This window comes from Manacus candei, unplaced genomic scaffold (genome assembly GCF_025592945.1).
Source record: "Manacus candei isolate 608988 ecotype Guabito, Panama unplaced genomic scaffold, ASM2559294v1 h1tg000049l, whole genome shotgun sequence".
In the NCBI taxonomy this organism is placed as follows: domain Eukaryota; kingdom Metazoa; phylum Chordata; class Aves; order Passeriformes; family Pipridae; genus Manacus; species Manacus candei.
The window spans coordinates 2,710,630-2,729,841 of record NW_026138097.1 but is presented as its reverse complement, the minus strand read 5'-3'; the positions used below and the strand labels follow the sequence as shown (position 1 = coordinate 2,729,841).

The following is a 19,212-nucleotide window of genomic DNA, read 5'->3' as shown; positions in this document are numbered from 1 at the left end:
TTTTTCTGAGCTACAACACATAGACCAGAAAACTATCCCATCTTTAAAAGATGGCATACGTTGTGAGAGGGCTTCATCTCCCTGTCTGTTACATAATTATAAACCTATCTTCTAGGTGGAACTTGCCAAAATCCAGACTCTATTCACTCTGGTTTACCATTCTTGGGTCTGTTACATAGTGACAGCTTCGTCAGTACAAGGAAGCTAAATAGCACCGTGCCCCTTTTAAGCTAATTCAGGTACATCTTACTACTGACATGACATTTATTCAATCTTTCTCTCTAAAAAAGCTTTTTCAGACACTGCCACTCATTTCACTATTCTTGAAGCCCTCTATCTAAAAAGAGCTTCTATGTATTGCATGTTGAATAAGTCTCTATCAAAGATACTGCCTTCCCTGGTACTGGACATTACATGAAACATACATTTCTGCCTTCCCCAGTATGTCTGACTTAATACATGGTATTAAAAATTATGATATTTAAATGCACACATTTTCATGTGACCAGTTCTTCTGGATTTCCACTCTACATTTCAGCGTCATAAGCAGTTACAGTTATTCAAAGGAGATCACATAAAAATGAAAAATGAGGTTAAGTCCTCTCAAATAGAGTCTTTTTTAAACATGGTATGAAAATAAACCAAAACAATATTGGGAACACCTACCCAAATGATAATCTCGACATTCATTTTCCTGAAAGCCTCGTACTGTTAGTGCATCAGAAGAAATCTCCTCACAGGACTCAGGCAGGGGTTGTACAATATCCAGTCTAGGCCTTGCACAACACTCAACAGCCTAGAAAAACGACAACATCTTAGTTCCATCCAATATGATTTACTTTAGCAATGCCAACTGGTGGTCATCTACAAACAAGGCTGAAATTCAACAGCTGCAAACATTCACAAAGATCCATTACTTTGCACTGGGTACTCAGCTGCAAATCATACAAGTTGAAAAGCTTAATTAAGTCAAGGTCCAAGACTACCCTATATTTTCTACTTCAGGCTGTGAATTATAACAAAATACAGAGTGAAAGAGCAAGGACAGATAGAAAGAACACATAGAAAGTGGATTTACACAGCTCTAACCTACTCATTCAGCAGCAGCACCACTTTGGTCTTTTCTCAATTTAACTGTTCCATGAAAAAAACCCCAAAAGTAAATAAACAAAACAAAAAAACTTTCAAAGCAAATCATGAGTTCAATGCTAATCCAATTTGTAGGAAGCTGTTGTTTGAAAGCTGTGAAATCAAGTGTAGGAAGACCACTGTTCTTACAACGGAAGAGTATTTGTAGTAAGCAGCGCTTCTGCTGCAAGCTCAGGCAGCTCAGGCTCCACAGAGCCAAGACACTAACAAAGGAGTTCCCACCACAACAGACATGGTGTTAGGGACAACTGTTCCTTCCACAGCTACCCAGAGAACTGAGAAGTTAGCAAAGTTCAGCTATTGGAGTTTGTCTAAAAGGCTAATTAAAAGCAAATACATGAAAAAACCTCTTTCCTATGTTCTATTACCATTATATCACCTGAAATTCCCTTTTCATCTTTCTTTCCTGAAGCAATTAAAATGACTTTAACCCTTATTGGTCACTACCTCTTTTATACTAGTTCCTTTCCTGTGCTACTTTTTCACTAACAGCGGCTTCCCAATTTCCTCACTCCCTGGCATTTCAACCCACCTTTTCCTTCCCCTTCCTTATCCCATTTCTTTGCTTTCACCAACTCTCCCACACTGGAGGACTACTGTGCTGACTCTCTTGGGAAACGCTGCTGTGACATTATTTTTCTCCTTAATATAAATAAAGAAATAATAATCTGACATTCTGAAGCAGAGCTAGAAGCTAACCCTATTGATTTCAGCAGGCTTGAGCATTTGTTTGGACCTACAGCATTTCATTGCCTAGCAACTTGTGTGCCCAGTTGCTTAAGGTTACTATGGTGATGGTTGTCTAACGCAGACATACTTATCAAAGAGATGATCAAGAGCATCTGCCATTCTCTCACCGCAACTTCAAGGATTTCCTCCACTGTCTTGCCTTTTATTTGGCAATATGAAATAAATGTCGGAGACAGACACAGCACTCGCCTGCGCACAGTAAAAACAACTGACATGAATTCTAATTTCTACCTATCTACGCACAGATCTGGGTGTACACAACTAAAGATCTTAAAAGGAAGGGAGGCAATGATGCCACTTGCTCACAATCATGCATTCCACCCTGCAATGACTTATTGCTCAAGTGGATCAACTTCACTACTCTTATTTCTTTTGAGATGCAGTGTCAGCAAGCTCCTAAACAAGATTCTTCATTTCTTCTGGTGCAGAAACAGCAAGAAGAAAGAGAGAAAAGGAAAGAAAAAGGGAGTAGGGGGAAAGAAGAAAAAAGAAACAAGAAGGACTAGCTAGAGACCTTCTCTGCCTTCTGTAAGACATAAGGGAACCCAAACATGATTTCTGAAAGGTAAGTACATTAGTCTTCAACATCACCTCCACTGACCTTGTTTTATAGGTAGAGAAGTTTCAAGCACTGTTCACTACCAGCAGACTACAAATTTTTTCTCAGATAATCATATCTGAGTGACTAGTTTAAGGCCCAACTCACAAGTCAAATTAATGTTGTGAAGAAAGTCTGAGATAAAAAAAGATTACCGTTTTGTCTGAGATCTCTTTTACATATGAAAGTATAACAAGCTGGTCGCAGATAGGTGCAAGTCCACTGATGTAGAATTCGGTGTCGAATTGGAAAACTGAAATACAGAGAACAGACTTAAAAAAGTGAATGTATATGAACTACTACCTAAGAAAAACACACAACTGATTTTCAGGGACAATCAACAGCATGAAGCAGCACTTCAGAGAAATAAAGACTTAATACATATAACAAACCCAGTTGGATCAGATGAAAAATTACATTTAACAGATTAAATTACATTAAAGCTTGCAAGAAGAAATGTTTGTTCTCTGGGATATGCTAGAGATGAAACATTTGAAATGAATGTTCAGCCTGATTTTCAGTAATTACATAGAAAAAGGAAACAAAAGCAAAACCAAACTCAATAAGACAGCCAACAAGTAGTACAACTTCATTGGTTTGCATATTCATAGCAAGTCCATGTGGCTATAAGAGAATTGCACCTGCTACATCTATTGGTATGATATATGAAAACACAAAGATCATTATTTATTTATCATCACTTTAAGCATCACAGGAAGATTTACAGATATTCTCATTACAAAGAAAACACACAGTTGATAGTACCTTAGTACCTTTCCTTGTTCATAAAACTAAATATATAATTTCCTAAAAGCGGTCTTGAAATCAAAACAGTTAAGTGATGACTATTTCAAGAAAGAAAAAGGGAATGTTGAACTGTATTTACAAAAAGGCTCCGTAAATGAGACACCTGCCACAGACCTCTGCTATTTAGTTTTATTCTGCTGGATTTACAGTGCACCCCTTTTTGCAGGCTTCTCTCTCATGGGGCCCAAAACAGGAATCATCCAAGTGCTTATATTTGAAAACCTTGTAACTATATGCTTTTACAAAAATATCAGACGCCGCATCATTTTCTCCCAAAACATTGCTTTAGGAGAATCTAAGCAGAAGTAGGAAAAAAAAAGTTTCCTTCCTTACTGCTTAGCACACTACATTACTAATATCTACTGTTTATTTAAAGTTACTAATTATTTTAGCAAGGCAAAAAGAAAATGCAGTGTAATGACACTAAAAATAAAGCTTATTTTCTTGAGCGAAGATAATAAGAAGGAACAGAAGAAATAATCATCCTCCTGGCAAAGGAGAAAAAAATACAGTCAAGTCACCTGTCTTTCAATGAATAAGCAAATACTGTTTTTCTTTTAATGACTGCTGACACTTCAACATCATGCGGGGGACCAAAGTACAGCACAAGGACAGAGCACTCAACCCATTCTAGGAGAGAATAAGTTCACATTTGTAATCATGTACATAATTATTTCATTCTAGCCTGCAAGACTGATGAGATCACTTTCACTGTGTCACATGTTGCTCTCAGCGATGATTTTAAACAAACCACATCAGAAACAACTACATATCTTATTCACAGTTTACAATTTAGTATTTGGCATTTTAAAATAATATGGAAGGCAGGAGGAAAAACATGGAAAAGAAAAAACAAAGTGAAATCCATAATACTATCGAAGAATCAGTACAGAAACCTCAGCTTCAAAGAAAGGCTAAGAGAAGGCTCTCAAAGGCATATAAAATATTGTAGTTTGCATTTGCAGAGGAAAACTCTCCAAATTTGTTCTGTGAAACAAAAACTAACAAACAAATGAAAATCACCACTTCAAGTTTTGTTTTTAAATAGAGTTTAGTTTCCTTGGTTTCACTTTCAGCTTTCTTTCAGCTCATCCTTCTCAAGAGGCCTTGTTGAAACACAATGCTCTAGAGCTCTGCTGCTTGAACAAAAAATAACTGGCATAGACAGTGCTTCTTGACCTGATAAAAACCTTTGATGCAACTAATCAAAAAAGTCTTACTGAAAAAAAATTACAGAAGTTATAGCTGCACAGATAGTTTAATTTGACTTACTCTCTGGACATTGTGTTGTGATCAATGGGGGGAAAAAAATCCAGCAGAAAGGCACTGCAGAAATGTTGGTAATTTGAAAAGGATCCAAAATAATTAAAACAAAGGTTGTATTGAAGTAAACAGGAATGACTGATATATGGCCATGTGTCATATATGCTTATGCCTGTCATAAGAGAAGATGGAAGATATGCTGACAGTGGATCTACTCCATGTTCAGCATCTGTGTAAGCTGTCAAACAAATTAACAGGAAGTAAAAAGAAGAAACCTGTAAATCTTTTTTGTTGCTCATTAAATGAAATGCATGAAATATACCAAACAACAGAAATAAAACAGTATGTGCTATATTTTTTACCCAGACTCTACAAAGCCACTTCCTCTGGGAATTAAAGACCCACACACATGCAGTGAACTGAAACTAAAAGAAGTCTGTTTAGTCAAACCTCAAAAAGCAGCTCCTGCTTTTCCACAGCAGATTTATAAAGTACAATTTTGGTTACAGTCAGAGGGTTTTGCCTTTGATTTCAATGGACACAATGTTTCAACATTGCCTTTTGGAAAAGTAAGCAGGAAGCTGAACCAGCATGCAGAGAATTAACAAGAAAATTAATGTATGGAGAAAAAGGATAACTTTTTTTTTTATTCCATATAATGCATGAAAGAAACGGAAAAGCCAACATGCAAGTTAATTTTTAGGTAGGCTACTTGTATGTGAACAGCAGTAAGACCACAAGACACCATCAACTGGCCCAGATTACCTAGAATTATGATGCATTGTTAGTTCCTGGGGTGATGCCACTGTGCATTCCCAAATTACCCTTTAACCAGCTACTTAGGTAATACATCTGCAAAATCTGCAGTCTTTGCTATAGACCACAGTACAGTATACCCTGTGGAGTTGCATTTGATATAAAATATAAAAACTTTTCTTGTTTTTTTTTCAACAGCATGTGACTTCAGTTCCAACTAGAGAACAAGAAAAGACCTCACATAAGTATTACTTAAGCTTCAAAGCTGACTTTCTGAAAAGCTCTTTTTTCCACTGAACTGATAAAAATTTGTTAACCAACTGGGAAAATATTGAGACTTGAAGAATTCTGGGGCTTAGAAGTTCTTAGGTTTGAAGAAAACAAAGTCAAAATCTTGAAGAATTTTACCTCGTTTTATGAAGAAATTTATAAATTACAGGCTTGGCTTGTGGCAAAAGAGATGAACAACAGTATAAGTAGAATGAACTATATAACTAGGTTCAGTTTTTCCTTTTTTTTTTTGTTTTGGCTTCTCAGAGTATAGCAGACTTGCTTCGATGAAATATTTGCATAAATCACCATATGAAGTTAATTTCCTGATCATCAATTAAGCTTTATGTTCTGTCTATATAAAGAGACATATGTTGGTGCGGTAGATCCCAGTATCTCACTTTTCAAAAAAGAAAGTAAATATTCCCATGTTTTCTTTTCAGATTAAAATGTGCAATCTCAATGTGTGATGCTAACTTGCCATGCAGTTATGCAGCCAATTCCTCACAAAACATACAGATGTGCTGTTACAAGCATGGCCTTAAAACATGTAATTTTTAACCCAGAAATATGCCTTGCGGGGACTATGGCAGAATGCAATGGGAGACAAGTGCTCAAGAGACATTGCTGCCTGGTTGCTACCTGGAACTAAGAGGATACTCCTCAGATAAAATTTGGGCAAAAATAAACTGAATAGGAAGTCTCTAGTCAACTTGAAGTCTTTTACAGACTTCCAGCGTTCACCTCTATTTTCTGCTATCACTAACAATCTGAGGCAGAGAGAAAGTACTTCTCCATAGAAGTATACAAAATACAGACAAAGCAAGGAAGACTAGACAATCCATTTCCCTTTGAAGGTATTGTATTAACTGAAAAGTGCTAATTAGCTATTTAGCAACCAGTCTTCTCACAGGCTCCAGTTGAGGAAGGGTTCCCTGTTTGGACAGAAGTTGTGCAGCATTACAGCTTTTGTACTCACTTCAGGAGTGAGCACAGAGGTCAAGCACTCTTCAAGAAGGATTGCAACAGCATTTAGTCCACATTAAGCCTGTAATTCAATACCAATACTTTCTAATCAATACACTACTTCACAGTGGTAGCTGACAGAGCTAAACTGATAGGATCTGCTCAGCTAACATACATTTAAAATAGCAACATTCACTGGAGTTTATCTTTGACAGTGAATGAAGACACACAGAGGTAATGAACTGTAGCAGAGACAATGGAAAAGATTACTGAAGAAAAGCACCATTAATATACTGAAAGATGTACATAAAATTAGCAACGCCACACAGATCCATATAAGTAATCTATTTTCTCTTATAGATAATCACAACATTATTTTCTTTAAAATAAAACAGGTAGAATAGTTCAGTGGTGTAACTCCCACATTATGGGCTGTCTGGTTTGGCATCCCAGTAGATACCGTAATTATTTGCATCCTTAGAATGAGTATAGTTATTTCTTAAGAAAGAAATGGAAGATCAGAGGGTACTTTGTTGAATAGGATCCTACATACCTAACTTGCAATGCAGGAAACACTCTATTTCCTTATTCACCGGGCTGCAAACTTCTGAAGAAACATTTATGATCTACCAATGCCAGCACAGTTAGCTAAGATACCACCGTGAAAAAACCCCACACCGCTAAACACAACAGAAGTTATACTGTGTTAAGGGTTTCATATTTCCTAAGTATGTTGACAAGATGTTATGAATCAAAATATCTGAAGGATATTCTTGCCTTCTGTAAATTCTTTACAAAAGTGTATCAACTTAGGCATCCACTTAGGATATCTGTGGTCTTGCAAAAAAACTATACTGGTTGCTGCTCTGGTATAATACTAGACCTTCTAGCTATGCCTTTGAAAAATAAAGTTGAAATGAAATAGAAATAGATGTTATGTCATGACATACTGCTGTCAAGAAGACCTTCTATGTGACTATATCGAAGGTTATTTTAATTTATACTGAGACTTGAACAAATAATGTCTCTCTTTTTTCCCTCCCAATCTAATACCCAAGTTCCAATAAGTGCTCCTGACAGCATTTGGCAGAACCACTTCAGTGCTTTGACCTAAAACCAGAAAGAAAAATCTCAAGCTCATCATTAACAGGTTAAGTGATATAAAACACCAGTCCTCGAGAATACAGAGAAGACTGTAGACTAAAAATTTTAAGATAAAAAAGTTACTTTAATGAAAATCTCTATCCTTCATGTCTACACCTAAACAGCCTTTTATATTTTTTAAATGAAGTTCCAATAGACAGTAATGTAAGACTAGCACTCTCCATGTAAACACATTAAAGCTGGAGTAGAAGTTGCTTCTGTTCACTTGTGACTAAGAATCCCATTTAGTTATTTTCTAAAACCTACTCACAGGTACAGAAAACATTATATATATGATCTCAGATTCATGACTGAGTTTTTTCTTGATAAAATTCTATCAAATATCCTAGAATTCTACTATTAAATAATCTTTTTGGACTATGTAATCTTAAACAGGTCTCAGTTAACTGTCTGGCATGCTACCATCTCTCAGTATCGAGAGTCCTTACAGAAATTAACAAGTCTCCTAGTTGATTTAGAAGCTATTTTAAAATGGTCCTTTCCTGAAATCAGAAACCAGAGTATACAAACACTCATGCCATGCACCATTCCAATCTGACACGAGTCAGATTCTTGCTTGAACACAACTATCTACAATCTCATGTTATTACAGTCAAGGGAGCACCAAAGTTTACAAACTGTTGCTCACTCTGATCTGCAGAGTCCCAGAGGGCCTGTTTATCTTCCCAGCACTATCTGTTCATAGATACTTCCTTTCCCCAGTAGATGCTTCTGAGGACAGTTGTTATTTTTTATTTACATCTCCACTTCCCTTCCAAATTTTCTCTGAATTCCACTTTACACTTTACTTAACAAACATATTTTGTCAAGACCTTTTCCATTCATCAGTAATAATGAAATTTATTCACATCACATTAGCTAGAGACAAATAAGAAAGGAGACAAAGGAGAATATTGAATTCAGAAGCCAAAAAAGGAAACAAAAAGAAATTTAAATTAATTTCTTAGAACTATACCAGAGATTTTAAGAAGAAAAAAGAGAAAAAAGTTACAAATGTAGTCAAACAACACATAGTCAAATCTCCTTACTACTACACCGACCATCAATCATTTAACCAAGATGAAAAACCAAGTTCTCTGAAGGAATCTGTATGAAGGGAAAGTTAAGGCATCCACTGTTCACACAAGTATCTCTGATTTTAGATGATCACAGAACTTAAGGCTCTCTATAAAAAAACCCCCAAACCTCACACCTATGCAAAAGGGCATCTGACAACCTCATCAACTAAAAATGAGGTGACATTTATGTTACAATTACGTGTTGCCTTCAAACTCTAACAGTTTTTCCAGGCTAGAATGTGAAAACAGATTTTTAAAGCTTATATAATTTTGAAAACGAGTGTTTTCATACAACCATACCTATTTCCACATAGCGGTTTGGAAGGTCACGTATTTCACTGGCATGCCGTTCTTTTACTGAGCAGATCTAGGAAACAGAGATTCAGACCATTACGATGAACGAACTGTAATTCCTAAAATGATACTAATGCTGCCTCAATAAGAAAAGGAATTTCTGGGACTCCTTGAACATACATTTCACTATTTTGAAAAACACAAGTTGTGAAACAGTGATGATGCATCACTGATAAAGAAAAACACATGGGAAAGTTGTGGCTGTAGTTCACAGCCCTATAAATATTCTGGGGGAGGAGAAGGATGATGTACCACACAAGAGAAATCTGAAAATACCTGCCCACTATGATTTCTTCATAGAAGCATATATGTGAGTTTGATTTTGGTGTCTTCTCACAGTTTGCATGTCATTACCTTACAATTTTAGTAAGAGTTTGCTATTGCTACTCTCAGTAATAGGAGAGTATGTACATATAAATTCAAATAATCAAAATGCTGTGAAGCACACACAAACACAAGCAGGACGACAGATGCCAAACTTAGGACAAACCTCCTCATTTGTAAAACTCTAACTTTAATGCTCCAAAAGCTTTTTACACGTCACCTACCCCACTTTACCCTCCCTTTCCATCTATTCCTACCAAGCACTTTTAATTTCCCACTGTGCAGTGATGCAGCAGTCTGTTATTAGAAAAGAGCTAACAGGCTTGTAACAAACTCATGTCAGGTGCTGCTCTGAGAAAATCATAGTCTGCAGCACACAAGTTCAAAATGCCAGTGCCCTGCTGAAAGAGAACAAAACCCAAAGCAGCCTGTCCTCCCACTCCACCTTTTTTTTCCCATGGTTGACCAAAATCATGTGGCTGTTTTAGCAGTCACAACCTCCTCAGCCCCCAAAGCAATCCCCTCCAAAAATATCTCATGGTAAGTTGTTCTTCCTTAATGCTAATCAAAAGAAATGAATTCAATAGTACACTACAAGCTTTTAAAAGAGGAAATCTCTTCAAGGCACAGAGGAGAGAAATGTCCCTGACGATTACATTCACTGCATGCTCACACACAGAGATCTGTCTGACCGCTGGGCGTCTGTCACTCCTCCTTCTCATAAGGGTCACTCCAATGACATTTCTAAGGCAGTAGGACTTCTGAACACTGTAGTCAAACCAAATTCTATTTTTTTCGATTGTCTTTGCTTTTCAGAAATAATCCTCTGTTTGTCTGTGATAACAGCAAGCATTTATTACAAAGACAGGTAATTGCACCTTTACTGAATTTCCCCAGCCAATAATCAGCGTTAAATTATCCTTCCAGCAAAGGCTGCAGGGATACATATCTGGGCGAAGGCTTATGTCGTCTCGAGGCACATTGGTAATTCTTTGCTTGGAGATCATATCAAGTATCTTCACGCCCTGAAAGTTTAAATACAAGAGAACTTTATTATGTATGACAAACTCCTACTCACCATTTTGTACCTAAGGCAGCCAGAGCATTTTACAGCGTAAATTTCAGGGCAGGGCCAAGTGTGCTAACAGAAAAAAGTGTTGATACAAAGACCCATTTAACCCAGAAGGTGACAAAAGGAGCAAAGGGATCAGAGTAATTTAGATATTTTAAATTTACATGCCAAATAAAAAGACATAATAAGTGAATGAGTGACAGATTAGCAACTTTAGGCATGAACCAGTTCATTTCATTGGGTTGGTGCTACTCCTGGACAAACAAAAAAAATCTCAGCTTTTTCACAAAAGCCCCTGTAGAGACACAGAAATTTCCACCTTGAAAAGAAAAGAAAAGCAACAGCTCATTAAGATAAATGAATCCAATCTGTACTTCTCAGGAAATGCATTTCTGCTCTTATATTAAAATAGAAAAGTAAGGGTATTTAAACAGAAAAAAAGTTTAAAAAAAGAAAGATTAAAGTCATTTGAGAGACAGATTTTTCCATGCTATTTAGACAAGGTGAAGCTATAACCTTTTCAATAGCAAAATGGAGATTAATTTCATGTTAAGTAATGACTTGTTCTTCGTAATTTAAAACAAAATCTCCAAAATAAAATATTTCTTTTCTGCTCATAGGGCTTAAAGAACAACTCTCAGAATCACAGAAAAGGAAATGGAAAGGATCTTAAAAGGTCAGTGTCCAGGATGCCACGCCATGTTAGTATTTTTCTAGTGACAAAAGTGATTTAAAAGATTCCTCTGTCTGTTTCTGTTCCCTGCACCGTGAGTTTCTGTGTCCCCAGCTGCACAGATACAACTGTTTGAAAGTCAGAGTCAACACAGGGTGGTCATGGTCTAAGCCAGGTTTTGCTGCCTTTTTTTTTTTTTGTTTAATCACAAGGAACAGTAAGTGGTATGAGGGTGGTTGAAGGGTTTTTTTCGGTGATCTTTGTCACTGAAAAACTACGGGCATGGAAGACACTCCTATTGACTTCTCTTCAGTTAGCAGTCACCAAGGTTTCAAAAACAAAAGAACAACAACTTGCACATCGCATCTGCAAAGTACAGAGCCCAGATCTTTGGGTTAACATAAACAAGGAGCTTATGTTTTGTGTTTTCTACACTTATCTGATAAAATTTCTAATCTTGCTTGAACTGCATTTTAATAAAGTTGCCTTTTATAAATCGTTATAAATCCTAGTACTTTGTCTTCAAGGATCATTTTCAGGTAAAAGTGACTCCATATCACAACTTCTGTTTTTCTACAAGGAAGCAAATCTTACATGGGATAGGCTACCTTTAATGTTTAAAGTGCCTTCCCAACCAACAGTGTAGGATCCTCTATAGTTATAGGTTGCTTAATGTAATAAGTTTTAAATAAGAGTAAGTTATTTAGAGTTATAATATTGTAATGTAGTATGCTGTTTGTTTAGGTTTATTTGCTTAGCATGAGTAGCTCGATTTTTTGAAGTCTTAGGCAGCAAACTGTGAACTTACAACTAGATATGCTTTTTGTTGGGAATTAATTATTTTCTTCTTACTAGCGGGTATAAAGTGCTGTGTTTTGGATTTAGTATGAGAATAATGTTGATAATACACAGATGTTTTAGTTGTTGCTATGTATTGCTTACTCTAAATGAAGGACTTTCAATTTCCCATGCTCTGCCAGTGAGCAGGTGCACAAGAAGTGAGCAAAGGGTCAAAAGGGGCATCTGCTGCCTCTCTGGAGCTGCTTGCTGTGAAGGGACTTAACTTGCAGTTACAGTCTGAGGTGGTGTGTATGTGACTCCTTGAATGGTGTGAGAACGCTTGGGCAGCAGCTTCTCCTTAAACAGTAAGTATGCCATTTGCATAATGAACTGAAAGGACTTCCTAAGTCAACTTGATCAAATGGGAGTCAGGCAGCCAAATGCCTCTCAAGATTTGGTCCTCAGATATCTCAGTTTGTAAAACTTACACTCTTTGCCATGGAAGAAGGACAAGAGGGCACAGCAGCAAACAACACGGGTTACCTGAGCATCTGATAAGCAGAATTACATTTTGCCTAAATAACCTCAGAATATTCAAAGTCTAAAAAGCTCTCACACAGTGTGCCCCACCAACCAAAAGGACTTAAGAAAATAAAAACTAGGTAGCCACACAAAGACAGTAAGAAGCAAGACTACAAAAGATTTTGTCTGATTTTGAAAGAAAAAGGTGTAACACAAAACCTTGCTAGAGGATGGAGGAAATCTAAAAAAGGTAAAGAGGGTAAAGGGGAAGGGAAAGGCCAATAACCAAATATATTAATCTTTTGGAGGGCAAGTTTCATTTCATTTTTCCTTGAAAGATAGGCCCTGACCATGGCTTTTCATCTCTGACAGATGGCTCTCAATGTTTTATTAGTATTCTGTGTTCTGATGTGGCATATCATCTCTAGGGATAGCTCTCCTCAACTGTCCTATCCATCCCCAGCAGATTCACCTAGAATACATATTTTAATTGTATGGTTCTGAAAAGAACAAAACCTTCAAAAAAGCTAATGTGTCAATCAAACCCTCAATGAATCTTCCATTCGAATAGAGTTATTAAAGGCAAGCAAATAAACAAAAGTCCACCTGCAACAATTTTATATCAAAGTTATAAAAAACAACAATGCCTTTAAAATATTTTAATAAATGCTTCCCTTTAGGATGGAATAATAATAGAAGGAAAAAAAGTGTTTCAGAAGTACTTTCACCACATTTAAAAAAATACTTTGGAATTTAGACATGGTACACACTTAAAAACATATCCCTCACTGCTGAGCTTTAAAACATGGATTGTGACCCATCAATTAGATATACAGCGATAGGTAAAATGCAACACTCAGAATGAATGCAAAGGTTTCCTTTAAAATACAAATTACACTTAGAACAAAAGGTGTCTATTTTCTCCTAAGTCTAGCCTTTTCTAGTGGCCTACCACAACAAGAAATTATTACTATATTTTTAAATAATCTGTAACATTAAAAGTGCACATGACAATGTCACTTCAGTACAAATTACATAATCCAGATAGTTTTGGTTTTTTTTCCCCAGGGGTGGCAGGGAATGGAGATGTTCTATTATTTATATAAAGAATAGCTACACTGACATTTCTTCCTCAGTTTGCTTCAATAAATTGTACTGGTCAAAACTCTAATGTGCAACAGCATACAGTAATGACCATTCGCAACAGTGGTATGTAGAGCTACTTTTCCTAATTTCTTCAAAAGTGGCAATCATATTGGAGAACACTGACTATCCAGCAGGAAATTCCTGAAGAAATTTCTACAAAGAAATGGCATCTAAACCACTGTCCTTCAATGCCTTTTATATCTGATTCTTCAAATGTATCATTTTTCAATGGAATACATGGAAATAAACAGAAAAATTTCAATAATCATTGTAACACAGAGATATTTTTGTTCATTTAATGGAGGCGGCAAATACTTACCATATTATTGGCCCAAGCAATTAAGTGTCCTCTCCATTTTACATTTCTTATATTTCCTTCCCCTTCATGTAAAACCGAAGGCTTCCATCTATTCATCCAGCCTCTCTCATATAACAGCAACTATGAAGAAGTGCAACAATAAATATTTCTGTGACACAGTGCTGTATGCAAATGCAGGAAGTATCTTTTCTTCATTATATCTTACTTCTTTTAGACATTTCAGAACTTATGCCTACAGCATTAGTGACAGCACTTCATAAAGTTGGTAAGAAAAGCAGGCCTCCTCACACCTATCCACCAATCTCAACATAGGCTCCTTCTTCCCTCCAAAAAACAGGCAGTCAAAAAAAGTTATCAAAGATCCCCAAGCCTGAGACTTTTTGCTTGGCTCCATGTGGAACTACACAGCCTTTCATAGGGGTCTAGAGATGCTGTGTTGTAGTCCCACACATGTAAACTGCACTGTACCACAAGTGTTGCTGGTTGTAAAACTTGTGAGATTGGTAATCCCAGGTTCTGCAAATAAGGAAGGTATTTTAGAATATCTAAATGCATAGGAGATGTTACGAGATGCTTTGCCTCAGCAAAGAAAAACCAAACTACAAACTACATGCAGACAGCCTGAAAGTCCATACCGGTTCCTGTATGTCTCAGAAAGTTGTTTAATAGGATTACATGGAATCACTTTGAGAGATGCAAAGTGCAGTACTTGGAGGGATATCTAAGTAACATGTTGAAGCAATTATAAAGATAATAATCTAAGGTACCAGTTCTGCCAACTTTTTCATGAGTACACCCTCATACAAACATATGCACAACTTGAACCCAAGCTAACACCTTACACTGGAAGGTGTGAAATTGCTGCCTGCAAGGATTTCTACCATGCTAAAACCTAAATGCAGTACTCATGTTGCTAGTATTTCCTATCTAAGATCCAGCTGTAGATGCTTTTTTATACAAGGTTTCCTGCCACTTGTATTTGGATAAATATGTCAAATGCTAGGACACTGGTTATTTAAAATAAGATCTTTTAGCAAAACAGAGACTCTTAATGGCAATTACACAGACTGCCTCTCTCTCCTGAAGCCACCAGATGGCATCAGAAGACAAGAATTTTCTCCAACGGTTTAAAGCAGTAACCAGGTAGGATAGTCTGTTAAGAAACTTTTGTGTAAAGCATGCTGCAGACACCAAACTTCTCACTCAAGCAAAACGACTTCATGTCCTTTACATATGAAGGCCCACCTTTTAGACAGCACAGATATTTTTTTCAATATACAAAAAGGCTACTCAGTTACTCTTAAAAAATATGCTATTTTACAGCAACCATGACAAGCCACTGAAAGCAGAGGTAACATCTATGCTCATAAGGCAGTGACATGCAAAAGGATTCCCATTAGAAGGCTGGTAGGTAGATGAGACACACAGGAGCTGTCAGCCCATACTATCTCCATTCAGAAGCTAAGGATGTCATTAAAGACTAAGAGATGTGCTGATCCAGACTTGAAAATTACTTTTTCCTAGTTTATGAACCCCTAAGGAAAAGCTCGACAGAAAAAGAACTGTTGCTTGGATGCTTCTTTCAATACCATCCAACAAAGACAGCAGCAAAATACATGGTATCTTTATTGAGACTTACCGAACAATGTTGCAAAAACTGACGTGGATGATGTGAAAGGTTAAAACTGGTTGATGTCAATTATATTAATTGAACCTTGAATCTTTTCTGCTTGCGAATGAATCAGGATTTAAGTATTTTTATTACATGCAAGATCCAGAGCGAACTTGGTATGACAGTTTGCACTTTTTTGTTACTGTTCGTGGTTTGTGAACATTATGCGTTCTTATGACTGAGTAACAAACTGCAAAGAAAGTAAGTTTTCTGAGAAAGAACTGGTGAGGAGAAAAAATTTGAAAAATCCTGCTTCTGTCTATGCTTAACTCTAAGCACATGCTTAATCAAATTTTCAGACCAAGGCAGTAGAAGACATCAGGCTGCTATTGCCTATAATAAAGATGGAAAGTGAATATGAATCACTACAACACCCTGAATTCCTGGTTTCATATCAGCAAGTGCAATAGGTCCAACACTGAGGCCAAAGGACACTCAACATTGTGGTTTCAAAAAAAATAACATAATCTCAAAATGTGCTTTACTAATTTATCTTCAATGCAATTATCTGCATGCTATTGATACACATAATGTGATTTATTTTATTTATATTTATTTAATGTGATAAATACATCACATTTTGTGTATCTAGAGCAATGACATCTGGAAACTGAATTTGTGAACCCAGAACTTTCCTATGTGTTTTGGAACTGCTACCTACTGAATGCATCTCTAAAAATACACAGACTAATTTACTTCTTAGTCTTCCTTTCTGTCTCCACATTGAAATGTTTGTCATACCAGAAAATAATTTAAAACTTCAAAAGAAGCTAGACATATAATAAAAAATCCACAGTTTCTGGAGGGGTTCCTCCTACCACCTCTCCCTCTTTTTGGTAGAGGAAAAATATTTTAAGGCTTTATTTCCCATAAATTCCGTATTATGGCAGCCAGCATTTACAGTACTTATATTTCAACAGCAGCCCAAATCCCACTTTCTTGCATTCTCTGCTACAGAGTTTACGTTTTTCTCTTTTTTCATTTACTCTCATAAAACTTTCTAGTCCTTTGTTACATACAATACAGTAGTGCACTTCCAGTGTATCCTGCATGGACTGCAATTCCATAATACAGCTAAAATAAAAAAAAATTTGACTTCAAGGGTCCCCACCCACACTGCTTCATAGTACACTGTAATCTTTTGTTAGCTCACTAATTATTTTGCAAATCCTAACTGGATCATTAAGAAAAGTGACACACTGAAATGTGTGAGACAAGAGGATGGAGCAGGACACTTTTTGGTTTTAAAAACAAGTGGATATATTTCTCTTAGATAAGTGATTACATCTCTGTGTTTTTCACTGACAGGAGATTAACCTACCCCAAAAAGAGCTCAAAACTCTACTTTGGAGTGCAACTGCTAAAGAGAAGAGAGAGTACTTGGATTTAATGGAGCCTATCATGCAATTAGCATTAACACTAATTACATGTAATCCCAGTCTTTCAACTATGTACAGGAATTCCCAATCCTCTGAACAAAGAGGCCAATGATTGCAGCTTTGGTAGTATCAACACAGAGAAATAATTCAATTCATCTCACTACCACTTACTGCCTTCAAAATACTGAAATAAAAGATATCTGTTCTCACAGAAATTTCAAAGCAAACATACTTTTACTGAAGCACTATGCACAGCTCCAGTACTTTGTTTTAACATAGCACCTTCTGTGTAAAGATCTGAAGGAGTTTTACAGAAGAAAAGGCTTGAAACTTCATTTTCATAGAATCATAGAATCAACTGGGCTGAAAAGACCTCTGAGATCATCAAGTCCAACCCTTGATCCAACACTGCTGTGGTTACTAGACCATGGCACTAAGTGCCACATCCAGTCTCATCTTAGAAACCTCCAGGGATGGAGAATTCACCACCTTCCTGGGCAGCCCATTCCGATGTTTGATTACTCTCTCTGTAAAATATTTTTTCCTAATATTCAACCTAAACTTCCCCTGACAGAGCTTAAGACTGTGCCCTCTTGTCTTACTGATAGCTGCCTGAGAGAAGAGACCAACACCCATCTGGCTACAACCTCCTTTCAGGTAGTTGTAGAGAGTGATGAGGTCTCCCCTGAGCCTCCTCTTCTCCAGGCTAAACAACCCCAGCTCCCTCAGCCTCTCCTCATAGGACTTTTGCTCCAGTCCCTTCACCAGCCTTGTTGCTCTTCTCTGGACCTGCTCCAGCACCTCGATATCCTTCCTGAACTGAGGGGCTGAGAACTCGACATAGCACTTGAGCTGTGGCCTCACCAGCACTGAGTACAGGGGAAGAATAGCTGCCCCGGTCCTGCTGGCCACACTGTTCCTGATCCAGGCCAGGATGCCATTGGCCTTCTTGGCCACCTGGGCACACTGCTGGCTCATGTTCAGCTTCCTCCCAATCCAAACTCCCAGATCCCTTTCTGCCTGGCTGCTCTCCAGCCACTCTGTGCCCAGCCTGTAGCGCTGCAGGGGCTTGTTGTGGCCAAAGTGCAGGACCCGGCACTTGGCCTTGTTGAACCTCATTCCGTTGGAACCAGACCATCTCTCCAGCTTGTCCAGGTCCCTCTGAAGAGCCCTCCTGCCTTCCAGCAGATCAACATGCCCCCCCAACTTTCAAATTTACTAATGGTGGACTCAATCCCCTCATCCAGATCAGCAATAAAGATATTAAACAGAACTGGGCCCAACACTGATCCCTGGGGGACACCACTAGTGACCAGCCGCCAACTGGATGCAGCACCGTTCAGCACCACTCCATTCACCATTTTGTAACTGAAAAGCGTCGCTGTAATTTCCTTGTCCTGTTCTTTGTCTGCCTAAGTGGAAAGATGAGCCTGCCTGTGGCATTTGTTCTGTGTTTTGGCATCTGTGTCATCAACTCTCACCTCAGCTAGGCAAGACCACAAAAACCTAAAATGCTACTTCCTTGATTACAAGTGATCACTACAGTTATTTATTGTTTTCAGCATAAAAACAACATTTACAGGCACAGTCAAGATTAGCAGATACCACAGAGGAACACAGAACAGCATGCTGCATGAAGACTTACTGTTTACTAGTTCATCTCTAGGAAAACATATAGCAACAATAAAAATTTATAATTTCTGCTTGGAACAGCTGATAGACTGGATGAGCTCAAACGAGGCAGAGAATAATATAAACCTCAAGTTTTCTATTGAAGATGAGCTTTTAAAATTTTGTCATAAAATGTTGTCTAAGGAGCTGGGGTGTGAACAGAGAGGAGGGCAGCAGGTGCAGTCAAGGGAAATCAAGCAAGGAGGTAGAGGCAGACAGCAGCATCAGGAGGTTTGCGATGGCAACAGTGATAGACGAAACAGGAGCTACTGCTGTAGTTCATGGACAGTGAAACTAGAAATTTTGAGATGTTTAATACAAACAAATGCTATAGGACTTTTATTAGGCTGTACTTTTAATAACTCAACTGCCAGATTCCAGCTGTCGCCTATTCACAAAGAGCTACAGAATTAACACCTTGGAAAGCAAATCCTGCAGTCTTGTAGGCAGAGAGACACATTTCATACCTTTAGATCCTCTTTGCTTGCCACCTCGGGCAATGAAAAAAGTGTTTTACAC

At 37.5% G+C, this 19,212-nt stretch overlaps 1 protein-coding gene across 4 annotated transcripts in view; it reads right to left on the bottom strand.

Moving 5' to 3' along the window:
- Positions 1-19,212, bottom strand: part of VPS41 (VPS41 subunit of HOPS complex) — a 104,743-nt gene that overhangs the window by 30,723 nt on the left and 54,808 nt on the right. For all 4 annotated transcript variants that reach the window (XM_051798706.1, XM_051798705.1, XM_051798709.1 and 1 more), the window contains 5 exons: positions 13,972-14,091; positions 10,338-10,484; positions 9,082-9,148; positions 2,653-2,750; positions 667-796 (listed from right to left, as the gene is read on the bottom strand). In XM_051798706.1, coding sequence (XP_051654666.1) covers positions 667-796; positions 2,653-2,750; positions 9,082-9,148; positions 10,338-10,484; positions 13,972-14,091 — 562 coding nt within the window. The remainder of the gene's footprint in view (positions 1-666; positions 797-2,652; positions 2,751-9,081; positions 9,149-10,337; positions 10,485-13,971; positions 14,092-19,212) is intronic.